At 48.6% G+C, this 13846-nt stretch overlaps 1 protein-coding gene and 1 long non-coding RNA gene across 3 annotated transcripts in view; one reads left to right on the forward strand and one right to left on the reverse strand.

Annotated features, from left to right (window-relative positions):
- LOC115095567 overlaps nt 1-13846 on the forward strand; it is a 52923-nt gene that overhangs the window by 21103 nt on the left and 17974 nt on the right. The window lies entirely within an intron of this gene.
- The window catches only part of LOC115095566 (mannose-binding protein-like), a 36376-nt gene that overhangs the window by 4864 nt on the left and 17666 nt on the right, over nt 1-13846 (reverse strand). For both annotated transcript variants that reach the window (XM_029609468.1, XM_029609467.1), the window contains exon 4: nt 5358-5474. In XM_029609468.1, the coding sequence (XP_029465328.1) occupies nt 5358-5474 (117 nt within the window). The remainder of the gene's footprint in view (nt 1-5357; nt 5475-13846) is intronic.

The raw sequence follows: 13846 nt of genomic DNA on the forward strand, positions 1-13846 counted from the left end.
AGACTTTGGGCTGTGTAGGGCGTGCAGTGGGACAGGGTGGTCCGCGACTCAGTCCCACTGGTGGGCTGAGTAGGATGCCCTGAGAGACTGTGCAATTGTCCTTCAGCCCAAGTGTCTCCATCTGTGATGCCGTTGCATCAGCCCAAGTGTCTTCGTCTGTGATGCCGTTGCATCAGCCCAAGTGTTTCGTCTTCGATGCCGTTGCATCAGCCCAAGTGTCTTCGTCTGTGATGCCATTGCATCAGCCCAAGTGTCTTCATCTGTGATGCCATTGCAACAGCCCAAGTGTCTTCGTCTGTGATGCCGTTGCATCAACCCAAGTGTTTTCGTCTGTGATGCCGTTGCATCAGCCCAAGTGTTTTCGTCTGTGATGCCGTTGCATCAGCCCAAGTGTCTTCATCTGTGATGCCGTTGCATCAGCCCAAGTGTCTTCGTCTGTGATGCCCATGCATCAACCCAAGTGTCTTCGTCTGTGATGCCCATGCATCAACCCAAGTGTCCCGTTGCATCCACCATTGTCCAGTCTTTGTGTCAAGGCCTCTGACTGCCCTCTAGCTCAGGCCAGGCCTGCTGCTCCATGCTGTTCCTCGCAGCAGGTCTGAAAGGGCTCGGAATGGTCGGAGGACTATTCACATTCCAACATCTCTTTGTTGTTGGCCGTGGGAGCCTGCAGGCCTGGTGGAGGGTAGCCCACCAGCCATGCTAGAATACACCGTCAACCCTCGGGTTGGCCCTGGTTGTGTCTGGGGTTGGGCTGAGGCCCAAGGGCACACTAAACCCTTAAAACCATTACAGAATGCAAGGCCATGTGCTCGACGGTGGTTTCAGTGATGGATTCACCTTGTTCTGACTCTTCCCTGTGTTCCTGGACTGTTATGGGACCGAAAAAAATTTTTCAGGAATGTTTTTGCCTGGTTACGACCTGCTGGAGGCGCCAGCTGTCTGGATTTCTTTTTTTGAAACAACCTACAGGAGGCGCCTGTATCCAGACCCTTTTGCTATCTTGTTACCAGGTTGGGATTTTACGACCTGCAGGAGGCGCCTGCACCCCTACTGGTTTGCTGGTTTTTCTTTGCCCCCTGGGCTTCTTGATGTTTTTTGGTGTTTCTTGTTGGTTCTCTCTTGTTGCTCGTTTGTCCTGTTCCTTGTTTGTTCCTTGCTTGTTTTTGTTCCCACTTGTTGTTTCCCGCTTGTGTGCTTCTCATCCCCGCGTTCTGTTCCCTCATTTCCCTTCTCTCGTCCTGTCACTCTTTCGCCCTTCGCTCTTTTGCTTTCCGCTCTTTCGCTCTTTGCTCTTTCGCTCCTTGAGCTCCCTTGCTCTCCACTCCCTTGCTCTCTGCCCCCTTGCTCTCTGCCCCCTTGCTCTCTGCCCCCTTGCTCCCTCTTTTGTGTTTTTTGTGTTGTCGGTTGCGCGGTCACCGTTCACTCAGTCTCTGCTCGCGCGGTCACCGTTCACCAGGTCACTGCTCACTTGGTCCCATGTTCCCTCGGTCTTGTGTTCGCCTGGTCTCGTGTTCTCTCGGTCTCGTCCTCTTTGGTCTCTTGTCGTGTCCTTCGTGTTTCTCTGGTTTCCTGCTGCTTTGCCTTGTTTCACGCTGTCCCCAGTTTTACCAGCTTCCACTTTTTGGTCCCTCGAATACCTCCATTCGGTATGGACTGATACCCTTCTCCTCGGAATTGTTGAGTGGACGTTTGAGGAGGGGGGCTTTGAGGAGGGGGTACTGTTGTGAACCTGCCTGCTTCACTCAACTCTGCTGTTCCCGATGCGGCATGGATGCCACCAACGGGCCTGCCTGCGCGGCTGGAGCCACAGACTGAAGCCCCTTCCGCGGCCCGGAGGCCGCCCCTGTGTTCTGACTTCACCGCGGCCAGCACCCCGGACTTCTCTCCTCTGCTGTCATGGCTGGAGCCGCCGCCAACGTCGTTGACATCTTCTTGGCCAGGAGGCCACATCCCTGGGCTGGAGTAGCGACAGGACCATTCACATTCCAACATCTCTTTGTTGTTGGCCGTGGGAGCCTGCAGGCCTGGTGGAGGGTAGCCCACCAGCCATGCTGGAAAACGCCGTCAACCCTCGGGTCGGCCCTGGTTGTGTCTGGGGTCAGGCTGAGGCCCAAGGGCACACTGAACCCTTAAAACCATAACATGCGCAACACATGTCATGCACACGTTTGTGCGTGCAGGCATACTTGCTTGAGCACAACACCACTTCTAGATCTGCAGGACCATAGATCGAAAAATGCCTCATCCTGCCCGCCAGCCGAATTTTACCACCAGTTACATCCAATGTATGATGGTCCTGGTGGTGGCCAACAAGGCCAACTTGTTTTTCATGCCAGGGATGTGCCAGGCCCTCAGGCGCAATAAACTTGCCTTGATGGATCTTCTCACCACTTTTAATCATGGTGCTTTCTACCCACGTGGAGTAAGTTGAATGGGGTTAATGGTGTGGGTATGGTCAGGCCATGCATGGGGCAGATAGTAATGGTGTCTAGAGGGGGTGGGGGCATGGGAGCGTAAAGGTAAGGCCGTGCGGGGGGGGGGGGGGGCTTGTGGGGGAGTATTGAGTGTGGTACACCTACTCATATCAGAATGAGTAAAAATCCATAGTAACTTACCAGTATGGCACTCATATTGACAGCAACATCCTGAGCAGACTCCTAAATCTGAGTTTGCATCTGTCTCTAAGTCCCTGGGGATTTTTATATGGTTAATAGTTTCCTTCCTAGTTAGACCTTCCCCATTCTTTTTTATTTTTCAATGTTTTTTCAATATAAAATTATAAATGTGTTAAAATAACTAAATAAAAATTGTTAACATAGCACAAAACTGTGTCCGAGTTAATAGTTTCCATGAGGTGAATAATCCAAAATAAACATTTATATTGATAACTTGGAGTTACATGGCTAACATGAGTTATCCCTCTAAATGGCTTTGAATATTGACTTCTATGGCTTTTTACTGTGGGAATAGCCATGATGGCAGTTCACACACTTTACTTTCATTCTCAAGAGGTATTAGAGGAGAAAATACACAGCACCTTACTTCTGATTTTCTGTCTGCCCCTGAATCCACATAGCCTGCATTCCCATCCACCAGCAGTGTAACTGTGCTGCTGCATGTGTAAGGGTATTAGTAAAGGTGTATAATGTCCCCTGAGTAACACATTATACAATAAATCAATGTCACAGTTTGTTTTACATTCATTAGCTAGTCCTAATTGGCTTTAAGGAACAATTTGCAGTCTAGCTCTCTCCTGCCTCATAAGGATTTGTCTTCATGCAAATTCATGATGCAAACACAGATGGATGACTACAAGAAATACCTTCAGAGAGCAAATCCAGTCCACCCATATCATACTGGAGAAGCAAGCTATGTAGACTTCTGAGCTTTTGTTGACCTATTATAGCAGCCATTCTTTTCTGGTCTTGTGATCTGCGGACCTGAAGCTCTTCCATATATGGGTAAAAGCAAGAAAGACCCAAGTTCCTTGATTAAGGCCAATCCTGGCATCAATCCTCACAGCTGGAGGATGATGAGAAGTGTAATTGGCATCATCTCTTTCACATCCTAACATTTTAAAGAGACAAGAGGAATGGAAAGGGGCAGGAACACACTCTTGGATAAAACACAAGGGGGCTGCATATGTTGAGGGATACCATTATGTAATAAAGGATTTGGAGACACATACTTCCCAATATGAGGTTGTTTTTGCTGAGAGACAGTAAGCTTTCTGGTGTGGTCCACATAGCTTTGTCAAGAATGGAACCCAGTAGGGTCAAATGAAATTGCAGAAAAGATGCCTAATTATTAGGGGTGTGCATTTGTTTGCAATGTATTGGCAATCCACAACGTATATGCCATATTCGTTGTATTCGTGGGGGTCACGAAATGTATAGTGAACCCACAGGAATACAACGTATCACTAACTAATAAACCACCACCCTCCTGACCCCCCCAAGACTTGCCAAAAGTCTCTGGTGGTCCAGTGGGGGTCCTGGAGTGATCTCCTGCACTCGGGCTGTCGGCTGCCAGTATTCAAAATGGTGCCCATGGCCTTTGTCCTTACTATGTCACAGGGGCTACCGGTGCCATTGGTCGGCCCCTATCACATGGTAGGAGCAATGGATGGCCAGCGCCATCTTGGTCGGGCCCTGTCACATGGGTGTGCACTTGATCTCCCCCAGGACAGTGGGAAAGCATGCTACCTGATAGAAATCCTGCATGATTTGTTCTTGCTACTGTCTGCTCTGAGGGAAGGATATATACTGGCGTGCTTTCCTTAGGAAGGTGGCTATTACTTGTTCAATGCACATGGAGGTGGTAGACTGGCTAATCATGGCCTTCACCCCAAGAGAAGTTTGGAAGGTTCCGATAGCAAAAAATAATAGGGCAATGGTGTTCCTGACATGTGTGGCCAAGGCCTGACCCCTCTGGTTGGTGAGCTGTAAATCTGCCTTAACTGCTTGCATAGATACTGTATGGCTTTCTTATTAAACCTGAACCTAAGCATGACTTCTAAAAACTGAGCACTTGTCCTGTAGAATCTGTGTGCAGGACACCTCCTCCTCCTCTCCTGTCTCTCTCTCCTGAACCTTAAAGTCATGATTACTCATACAGTGATTATAATCATTTTGCTATGAAAGTGTGTCCCCTGTCTCAAACCCCTCAATATGTGACTGCTACTCCCCCTCTAACTCCACCCCAAATAGTCCCAGTAGGCATTGGAGGTCTTAATTACCCCCCCCCCCCCCCCCAAACACACACTGGCAGTTCCTGCTTTCACTTGTCAACAGAAGGTGGCCCGGCAAATGGCAAGAAGCTAATCAAAAGTCTCTCTGGTGGCTTGGCACGTAAACCCCCTGTAGCAAGTTCACGTGTGTAAGTGCACTCATGTCAGCGCATAGGTAGGATTTAAAATATGTCATAACATGCATATGTATAGCCACGCCCAGACCAGGACCCTTCATGCCCCTAATGCACCCCTTTTCTAAGTCCATACTGTTACGCGAGTACATGTATATATGCATATGTACATTGTGGCTTTTAAAATACCCACTCAACCCCTGCAGCCCACATACATGTTTTTGCACTAGCAACACTTTTAAAATTGACCTGCTAGAATGTAAGCTCTTTAAGGAACAGACTTGTCATACCTGTATAAATGTTGTAAATTGCCTTGAGCTAAAAGAATGGGAAAGGTAGACTAGAAATATAACATATTATAGCCATACATTCTGGAGAAATAGACCCACTAAACAGTTACATCTTATCAGTTTCTACAAATGAATGAAATTGGTTGAAGACCACCTAAACATTATATTCAACTTGCAAGAAAAATGTGTAGTTTAACATACCCATAACTCCACTTTTTCCTTCTTGTCCTTTTTCACCTGGTGGTCCTTTAGCCCCCTTTGGTCCAATAGGGCCTACTTTTCCTGGTGGACCCTGTAAGCCCCTCATTCCTTGTAACCCTAGTAGTTAATTGGGAGCAATAGACAGGCAAACTATAAAATATTTGAAAGTGTTGATAGCTTTATAATCTTAATCAGTAATGAGCCCACTATTCGGAGATATCTGACTTTGTGAGATAGTTGGATAAGACTTATCTGGCTAACTTACATGGATATTCAGCAGCAGGGCTATGCAGCTGAATATCCCTGTATTCGGTGCTACTTAGCTGGATAAGTTATATTGGGATAAGTTAGACCTGCTCTATCTGATTAACTTAACTGCCTAAGTCTGAATATCAGCACTTATGCAGTTACTTATCCAGTTAACTGGATAAGTAGCCCTGCCCTGATCTGCCTATTGCCCGTCCCCAAAATATCCAGCTCACCTCGCACTGCCCTCCACTAGCTCCGGTCTTGCCGCTGCTGCCAGCTCCCGGCGTTCCTGATGCGCACCGCGGCCCTCTCCAGCTTCCTCCACGCCACAGGCCTCACAGCGGAGCACCCGTAGGGGCTCCATGTCTTTGGCTGCCTCGGCCCTGCCCCTAGGCGCACGCGTGGCCGACTTCCCAAACTTTAAAGGGACCACTTCTGGATGGATACCTTGGCTTTGATCTTTGCGCTGCACTCGGACACTCTCTTTCTGCCTTCCTGACCACCAGATCGACTTGCTTGGACTCTGACCATGGCATTCATCTGACCAAACCCTGCTTGTCCCATCCAGAGAGCTTTTCTGAACTGCTACCTCCCTGATGTCTCCGGAGTCTCCAGTTCGGGTCTGACTCATCCTCTCTTCATCAGCCGCGCACCCTTGCTCGTGGTGGGCACACCTCTCCACTACCTCTCCGGGAGACCCTCTGAGGCCCACCTAAGTCCATGTGGTCCGGGTACCCAAGGGCTCAACTTGCGGAAACCCCAGACTGTTATTGGCGAAGCTCCAGCTAGCCTCTAAGAACATAAGAACATAAGAAATTGCCATACTGGGTCAGACCAAGGGTCCATCAAGCCCAGCATCCTGTTTCCATCAGTGGCTAATCCAGGCCATAAGAACCTGGCAAGTACCCAAAAACTAAGTCTATTCCATGTTACCATTGCTAATAGCAGTGGCTATTCTCTAAGTGAACTTAATAGCAGGTAATGGACTTCTCCTCCAAGAACTTATCCAATCCTTTTTTAAACACAGCTATACTAACTGCACTAACCACATCCTCTGGCAACAAATTCCAGAGTTTAATTGTGCGTTGAGTAAAAAAGAACTTTCTCTGATTAGTTTTAAATGTGCCCCATGCTACCTTCATGGAGTGCCCCCTAGTCTTTCTATTATCTGAAAGAGTAAATAACCGATTCACATCTCTGTCTCCTCGTGTGCTCCACCTCCTGTGGCAGGCAATCTCTGGGTCCGACCAGAGGGCCGTAGGGATGTGCAGAGGAGCCGCATACATTTCATACGGCATTTGTATTCGTCGGGGACAGATACGTTGTATTCGTTCAAAGGGGCCCCCCGATCCGTTGATACATGCCATTCTTATTCGTTTCCCTTTTAATTTAATTAACTACAACCCCCCCCCCCCCAAGACTTGCCTAAATTCCCTGGTAGTCCAGCAGGGGTCCCAGAGCATCTCCTGCCCTCCCTCCGTCAGCTGCCGGCACCATCTTGTGCACCTACCATGTGACAGGGGCCGACCAATGGCAGTGGTAGCCCCTGTGACATATCGGCGCCATTTTGATTACTGGCAGCTGACGGCCCGAGTGCAGGAGATCGCTCATGGACCCCCGCTGGACCACCAGAGACTTTTGGCAAGCCTTTGGGAACCCTCCTGACCCCCACAAGACCTAGAGGGCCTTACCAATCCTGCACCAGGCCAAGGGTCCACCTCCAGCGCAACATGTTGCCAAGGCCATGGACTCAGCGGTCTCTGGCCTTGCAGGCCATTCCTGGTCTGGTCACTCATGTCCTAGAACAACACGGATCATGGAAGCGTTGGTCTCCTCCGTGGAAAAGATGCATTCCCAATTGGAGGAATAAGCCATGGCTAATCCAGGAGCTCTTTCTCATACGTTCTCCTCACGGGCACCGCTGGCCCTCCCAGCTCCACCCTGTTTCATTGGGGATCCTTGTCTCTGTTGAGGTTTTATTAATCAATGCTACATACAGTTCTCACTGCAACCTTCGCTCTTCCAGATGAAGTGACAAAGATCACGTTCATCCTCTCGCGTCTTGAGGGGAAGGCCCTGGCATGGGCTTCTCTGCTCTGGGTGCATTCCAACGCAATTACACACCAGCTCCTTCAGTTTATCTCTATCTTCTGATGCACCTTTGAGGACCCAGGCTGACAGGCGGTCGCTGGTCACCACCTATTCCACCTCCATCAAGGTTCTCACCTGCTAGCCGAATATACGGTGGAGTTCCGAACTCTGGCTACTAGTTAGGCTGGCAGGAGGACTGCCTGTCGACACTACCTTGAGGGACTGTCTCCTGTCCTTAAAGATGAGCTGGCTGCCCGGGAGATCCCTGCATGTCTGGAAGACCTGATTTCTCTGGTCGGAAGGATCGACTACTGTCTTTGGCAATGACATCAGGAAGTAAGGGCTCTTCGACCTCCTGCCCTACGGTCACTCCGTTCTGTGAGCCCCTGGCTGAAGGCCTTACCTGCAGCCTCTCAACCTGCCAAGGAACCAATGCAGATCAACACTGGCCGCTTGACTCCGGAAGAACATCTCCGATGAAGAAAATCTGGCCTCTGCCTGTATTGCGGTGGCTCTGGCCATCTTCTTCAGACTTGCCCAGTGCATCCAGGAAACTCCAAAGCCTGAGCCCAGCAGGGGTCCTGAGCTTGAGTGCTACAGTTTCTGGCCCTCAACTATTGCTGCCGGTCTCCATCCTCAGGGTGTCACGTTCATTCGTCACCACCGCCCTCGTGGACACTGGGGTGAGTGGACATTTCATTTTAGAGGAGGTTGTCACACTCCTTCAGATACCAGTTCAACCATTGGAAGTACCACTACGTATTACTTCAATTCAGGGAGAATCACTCTCTGATCGTATCATGCACCGCACCCTGGCTATCCACCTCACCGTTGGGACTCTCCATGACAAGGATATCTCCCTACTGATACTGAAACAATCAACACACTTCCTTGGCTCCAGTTACATGCACCTCACTTCGAATGGCAATCCCTGCAACTCACCCAGTGGGGTCCTCGATGCCAAACCCAGTGTTTACGACAAGTGTATCTGTTGTGTCCATCGCTGTCCGATGTCTCTGCTCCGCCCACCTTACCTCGTTGGCGATTCCCTTCGGGGTTGATGGAAGGCTAGTTGCTGCGGCGTCTCCTGGCCGTTCTCGGACCGGCTCGACGCTGCAAGCCACCATGTTGACCAGATGCCTGAGGGCGCGTGTGCGCACGCGGCCCAACTGATGTACCAGCGTTGGCACGAACCTCAAGGGCGTCCCCCTGAGATGACGTCACCAGCTCCAGATATTTAAGGTCTCAGTTTTCGCTAACAAGATGAGTTAGCAAGGGGATTCTTTACCTAGCTTCCTCCTGGTCACTGCGGATGGGATTCGCTCTTCACAACCCTAGCTATTCTGCATCCTCGGACTTCACTAGAGGTACCCACTCCTCGGGGGCCTCACTCTCTCTTTGTCTTTTCAGGTCGCAGTTCGGAACCGGTACTCGCTCCTCGAGGGCCCACGTCCCGGATCTGCCCCTGGATACTATTTCTGCTAAGAAGTCATCGCTGCTTACAACATCAGTGAGTTTTCCATCTCTCTCTCAGAGCTTTCCCTAGGACCAGGTACTCGCTCCTCGAGGGCCTAATGCATACCAACTCCTGGCTGCCTTAAGAGACTATTGTGGGAGGGTTACCATCAAGGACTTGTTCCTGAATGCTGCATGCTTTGCCCACTCGCTCTCTTAGTTTCTCTGCAGCTCAACCACACTGGGATCGCTGTTCCAGTACCTGAGGGACTACAGCCCAGCTGGGCGCTTCCAGTTCACTACTCCACCTCTGGTGGTTTACAATATTGTCTAATAAAAGAACTAGTGTGTGCCTGTCTCTACACTAAGCCTGACCAGTGGTCCCTCTCAGGATTTCCCCCAAGAGCATGGTCATCTGCCACTGGTCCAAGGATACACCCACAACTATTCATAACAACAGCTTTAACAACAGAGCTTTCTGACAGTCTCCTTCTGTCTCAGTCTTAAGTTCTACAGCCCTTCCTGGGTTATCTGCTCTGGAAATGGTATCTAAAGACGTGTTCTCCAAACAAAACGCCAATATCCTGCCTCCGCTTCGGAAGTTCAACTGCCCATAGAACTGGTACCTAGTGCCATGCCTCCCAAGGGCAAAACCTACCCTCTTTCATTCCCTGAGACTCAAGCGATGCCGGCATACAAAGAGAATTTAGCCAAAGGGTTCTTAAGATCCTCTACCTCCCCGGCAGGTGCCGGATTCTTCTTTGTAAAGAAAAAGGATAGCAGTCTAAGACTTTGCATAGACTATAGGGGTTTAAACGCAGTAACCCAAAAGGACCGGTACCCACTACAACTGATCAGTGAACTCTTCGACCACCTGCAGGGCACGCAAATCTTTACTAAATGACCTATTTGGGGCATATAACCTAGTATGGATCCAACCAGAAGACATTTGGAAGACTGCCTTCAACACAAGAGATGTTCACTACGAGTACATAGTAATGCCCTTCAGGCTATGCAATGCCCCTGCAGTCTTCCAGCAGCTAATGAACGAGATTTTCCGGGATCTTTTGTTCTCATTTGTCATAGTGTATCTGGATGATATACTCATCTTCTCCAAGGATTTGAAGTCTCACCATTCCCACGTTCAAACAGTGCTCCAGCGTCTCAGAGACCACTAACTCTATGCTAAATCAGAGAAGTGTCTTTTGCAGGTTCACCATGGACCCCGACAAACTCCAGGGTATTTTGGATTGGCCTCAACCAGTGGGTCTTCGAGCCCTACAAAGAATCCTTGGCTTTACCAATTACTATCAAAACTTCATTGCCAATTACTCCACGCTGGCCGCTCCACTTACCGCCATGACGAGGAAGGGATGTGATCTTCGAGTATGGGTCCTAAAGCCCAATCAGCGTTCCATGCCTTGAAGCAGTCACCCAGATTCAAACCGCCCCTTCATAGTCAAAGTCGATGCATCCGCCATTGCAGCAGGAGCAGTCTTGAGTCAATACTCTATAAGGGAACCCTAGTTCCATGTTCCTTTTATTCACACAAATTCTCTCCCACAGAACAAAATTATACCATAGGGGATCGAGAAATCCTAGCAGTTAAACTTGCCCTCCAGGAATGGTGTCCCTGGCTTGAAGGAGCGGAGCACAGGTTCACGATATATACTGATCATAAAAACCTGGAGCACCTAAAAGAGGCCCAGTTACTCAACCCGAGACAAGCCCGCTGGGCTCTATTCTTTGCACGCTTCAACTTCGAGCTCCTCTACCACCCAGCAGCAAAAAGTCTTCGTGCAGATGCACTCTCTTGCTCCGTCGAGCCAGAAGTCACACCCAAGACTCCCATGCACATTATTGATCCAGCCTGCATATCTATTGCCGTTACCACCACGGTACCAGCCGGGAAGACGGTGGTCCCCCGCTGTCTCCGTGAACGTGTATTCCGTTGGACTCACGACTCCAAGCTGGCCGGTCACCCCGGCCGAGCCCGAACTCTCGAGATACTCTGAAGGCACTATTGGTGGCCTGGTATGACTAAGGACTCCCGAGAATATGCGGACTCCTGTCCGGTTTGCTCACAGCAAAAACCACTGACTGGCCGCCCATGGAAGCTTCTTCAACCACTTCCTGTGACCAACGAGCCCTGGTCTAGTCTTTCCACAGACTTCATCGTGGATCTGCCTCCTTCAAAAGGGAACACTGTAATCTGGGTCATAATAGACCGTTTTTCAAAAATGGCCCACTTTTTCCCTTACCTGGACTCCCATCAGTTCCAGAACTAGCTCGACTCTTCTTAATCCACGTATTTCGCTTACATGGACTACCACAAGAAATCGTCTCTGATCATGGCCCTCAATTTGCCACTAAATATTGGAGTTCTCTCTGTAAGAAGTTCAATATAACATTAAACTTAACGTCAGCATAAACCCACAAGCAAACAGCCAGGCCAAGAGGACTAATTGGTCTTTGAAAACCTTCCTGCGATCATATATCAATAACCAGCAAGATAACTGGGCTGTGAGAGTGAAGTCTGGAATATATAGGAAGGGACAGAATGTCAATATAAATCCTGTACCTCCAGTTCTCTAACTCTGTGCATCCACTGAAAATTCCCCCAAACAATGGAGAGTGGATATTTCCCTTACAGCTCATCATAGTAAAAGATAATTTCAAATTCTGGTGTCACCTCACAGTAACAGCAGCACAAACAGCTTCCACTGCCAGGCACATTGTGAACTAACACAAAACCCTGCAAAAAAAACTCAAAATCTATACTGTAATCCCATCGTAACATAACAGTAATAACACCAAGGACTCGAACAACAATAACCCTACCTGGGAAAAAGCAAGGGTAAATATTACACTGGGTCCTAGAATACCAATACATCACCTACTGAGGAAACCCAACAAACTTGATTGCTATAGATCCCTATACAGACACTACATGCTAGCAGAATCTCTCATCACGGTCACACACACAGAGCAGAGACAGACTCTCACCAAAAACAGAATACAAAATGAAGGAGCACAAATTAGACAAAAACTGAAATGGAAACTCCAAGAAGCCAGACTCCGTGTATTAACAATAGAAAAATAGAAACACCATTCCTCATAAAACAAATAAAATCAAGAAACATAAAGCATCAGTTATAATAGTAAAATCATAATAAAAGAATATTTTAAAACTACTGATAAATAGAATTTCTATTAATAAAAATCATATACATTTTTTACAATTTCCCAAACACCAATAAAATATTTCAAAACAGCACATATATCAAATAGCACACAATATTTAAAACTAATAAGGATTTTAAAAAGCTCCTGCTGTCCATACATGGGAGCTCTTGATTTCCAGTCACCCTGATATTGTCGAGGTTAGGAGGTTATCCTCTCTCTCTCTCTCTCAAACATACTCACATGACTATTCTCTCTCACACATACACTGTCACATACATACACATTCATGCTGTTATACCCACCATGACCTCTCGCTCTCACAGATACTGACACACTCTCAGGCTGTAAGACACTCTCTCCCCCTCCACACCCCCACACACACTCTTACTCCCCTGGATTTTCTCATACACACTCATGCTCTCACTCTCACTGGCTCCCTCACATACACACAAACACACACACCCAGGCAAGCTCCCAGTCATTCTCACACCCAGGCAGGCTCCCATTCATTTTCACACCACTACATCCCCATCCGCCAGGCATGCACACATTCATTCTCACACACACACAGACCCCTGGGCAGGCATCAATTTATTCTCACACACACTCATACACCACACACAGGCAGGCACCTATTCTCACACATACAAACCCCAGGAAGACACCCATTCATTCTAATACACAGACACACCCTCAGGCAGGCACCCATTCATTCACACACATACACCCCCAGCCAGACTCCCATTCATACACATGCACACACTAAAGGCAGAGACCCCCCTCTCTTTCTTTTGCCAGCAACTTCAGAGCCTCTCTCATTCTTCTGCTGCCACTGTCTCTGCTGCCACGTGGCTATTGGAGAGGTGTTGATTGCTGCTACTGGCACTGAAGCCCATTCTGCTGCCTCTTCTGTGCAGGCACCGTGGGCTTCCAGTTCCTCCATGCTGATCTCGTACATTGTGAGATCCGCATAGAGAAAGTGCTACTCTGGACTTGCACATTCCCTAAGATTACATGTGCCAATCAGTAAAAAGTAATTTTTTTTTTTACATTTGCTGTCTGATCTTAGTTTTCTAATCGGTTGGTCACAGGCTTTTTTTTCCCACCTTCCCTTTCTTATTTTTTTGCCAATTTTGCCCCAACCTTGGCCTGTTTCTGACATCTTCAGTCTACTGCCTGTCCTGACCCCAGTGTGCCCTCAGACTCTTGCTTACCAGACTGCCCTAAGGACCTACCCAAGGGCTCAACCTGCATGGGTGTTGGCTGGTAAAGATGAAGCTCCAGCCTGCCTCACTACAAGATGCATTCGCAAGCTGTCAGCGTAAGCATCCTAGGTCTGCCTATGAGGCTGCATCAACTATGCCACAGCAACAAGGGCTCACACCCACGCCACAAGGGAAGGACAAAGAAGGCTGAGGACAGAAGGCCCAATAGTCACAAGACAAGACTAGGCAAAATACTAATGAGAAGGCTCAAATGCCTTGCAGAGAAGCAAAGAAAGGCCGTAG

This window comes from Rhinatrema bivittatum, chromosome 7 (genome assembly GCF_901001135.1).
Source record: "Rhinatrema bivittatum chromosome 7, aRhiBiv1.1, whole genome shotgun sequence".
NCBI lineage: Eukaryota > Metazoa > Chordata > Amphibia > Gymnophiona > Rhinatrematidae > Rhinatrema > Rhinatrema bivittatum.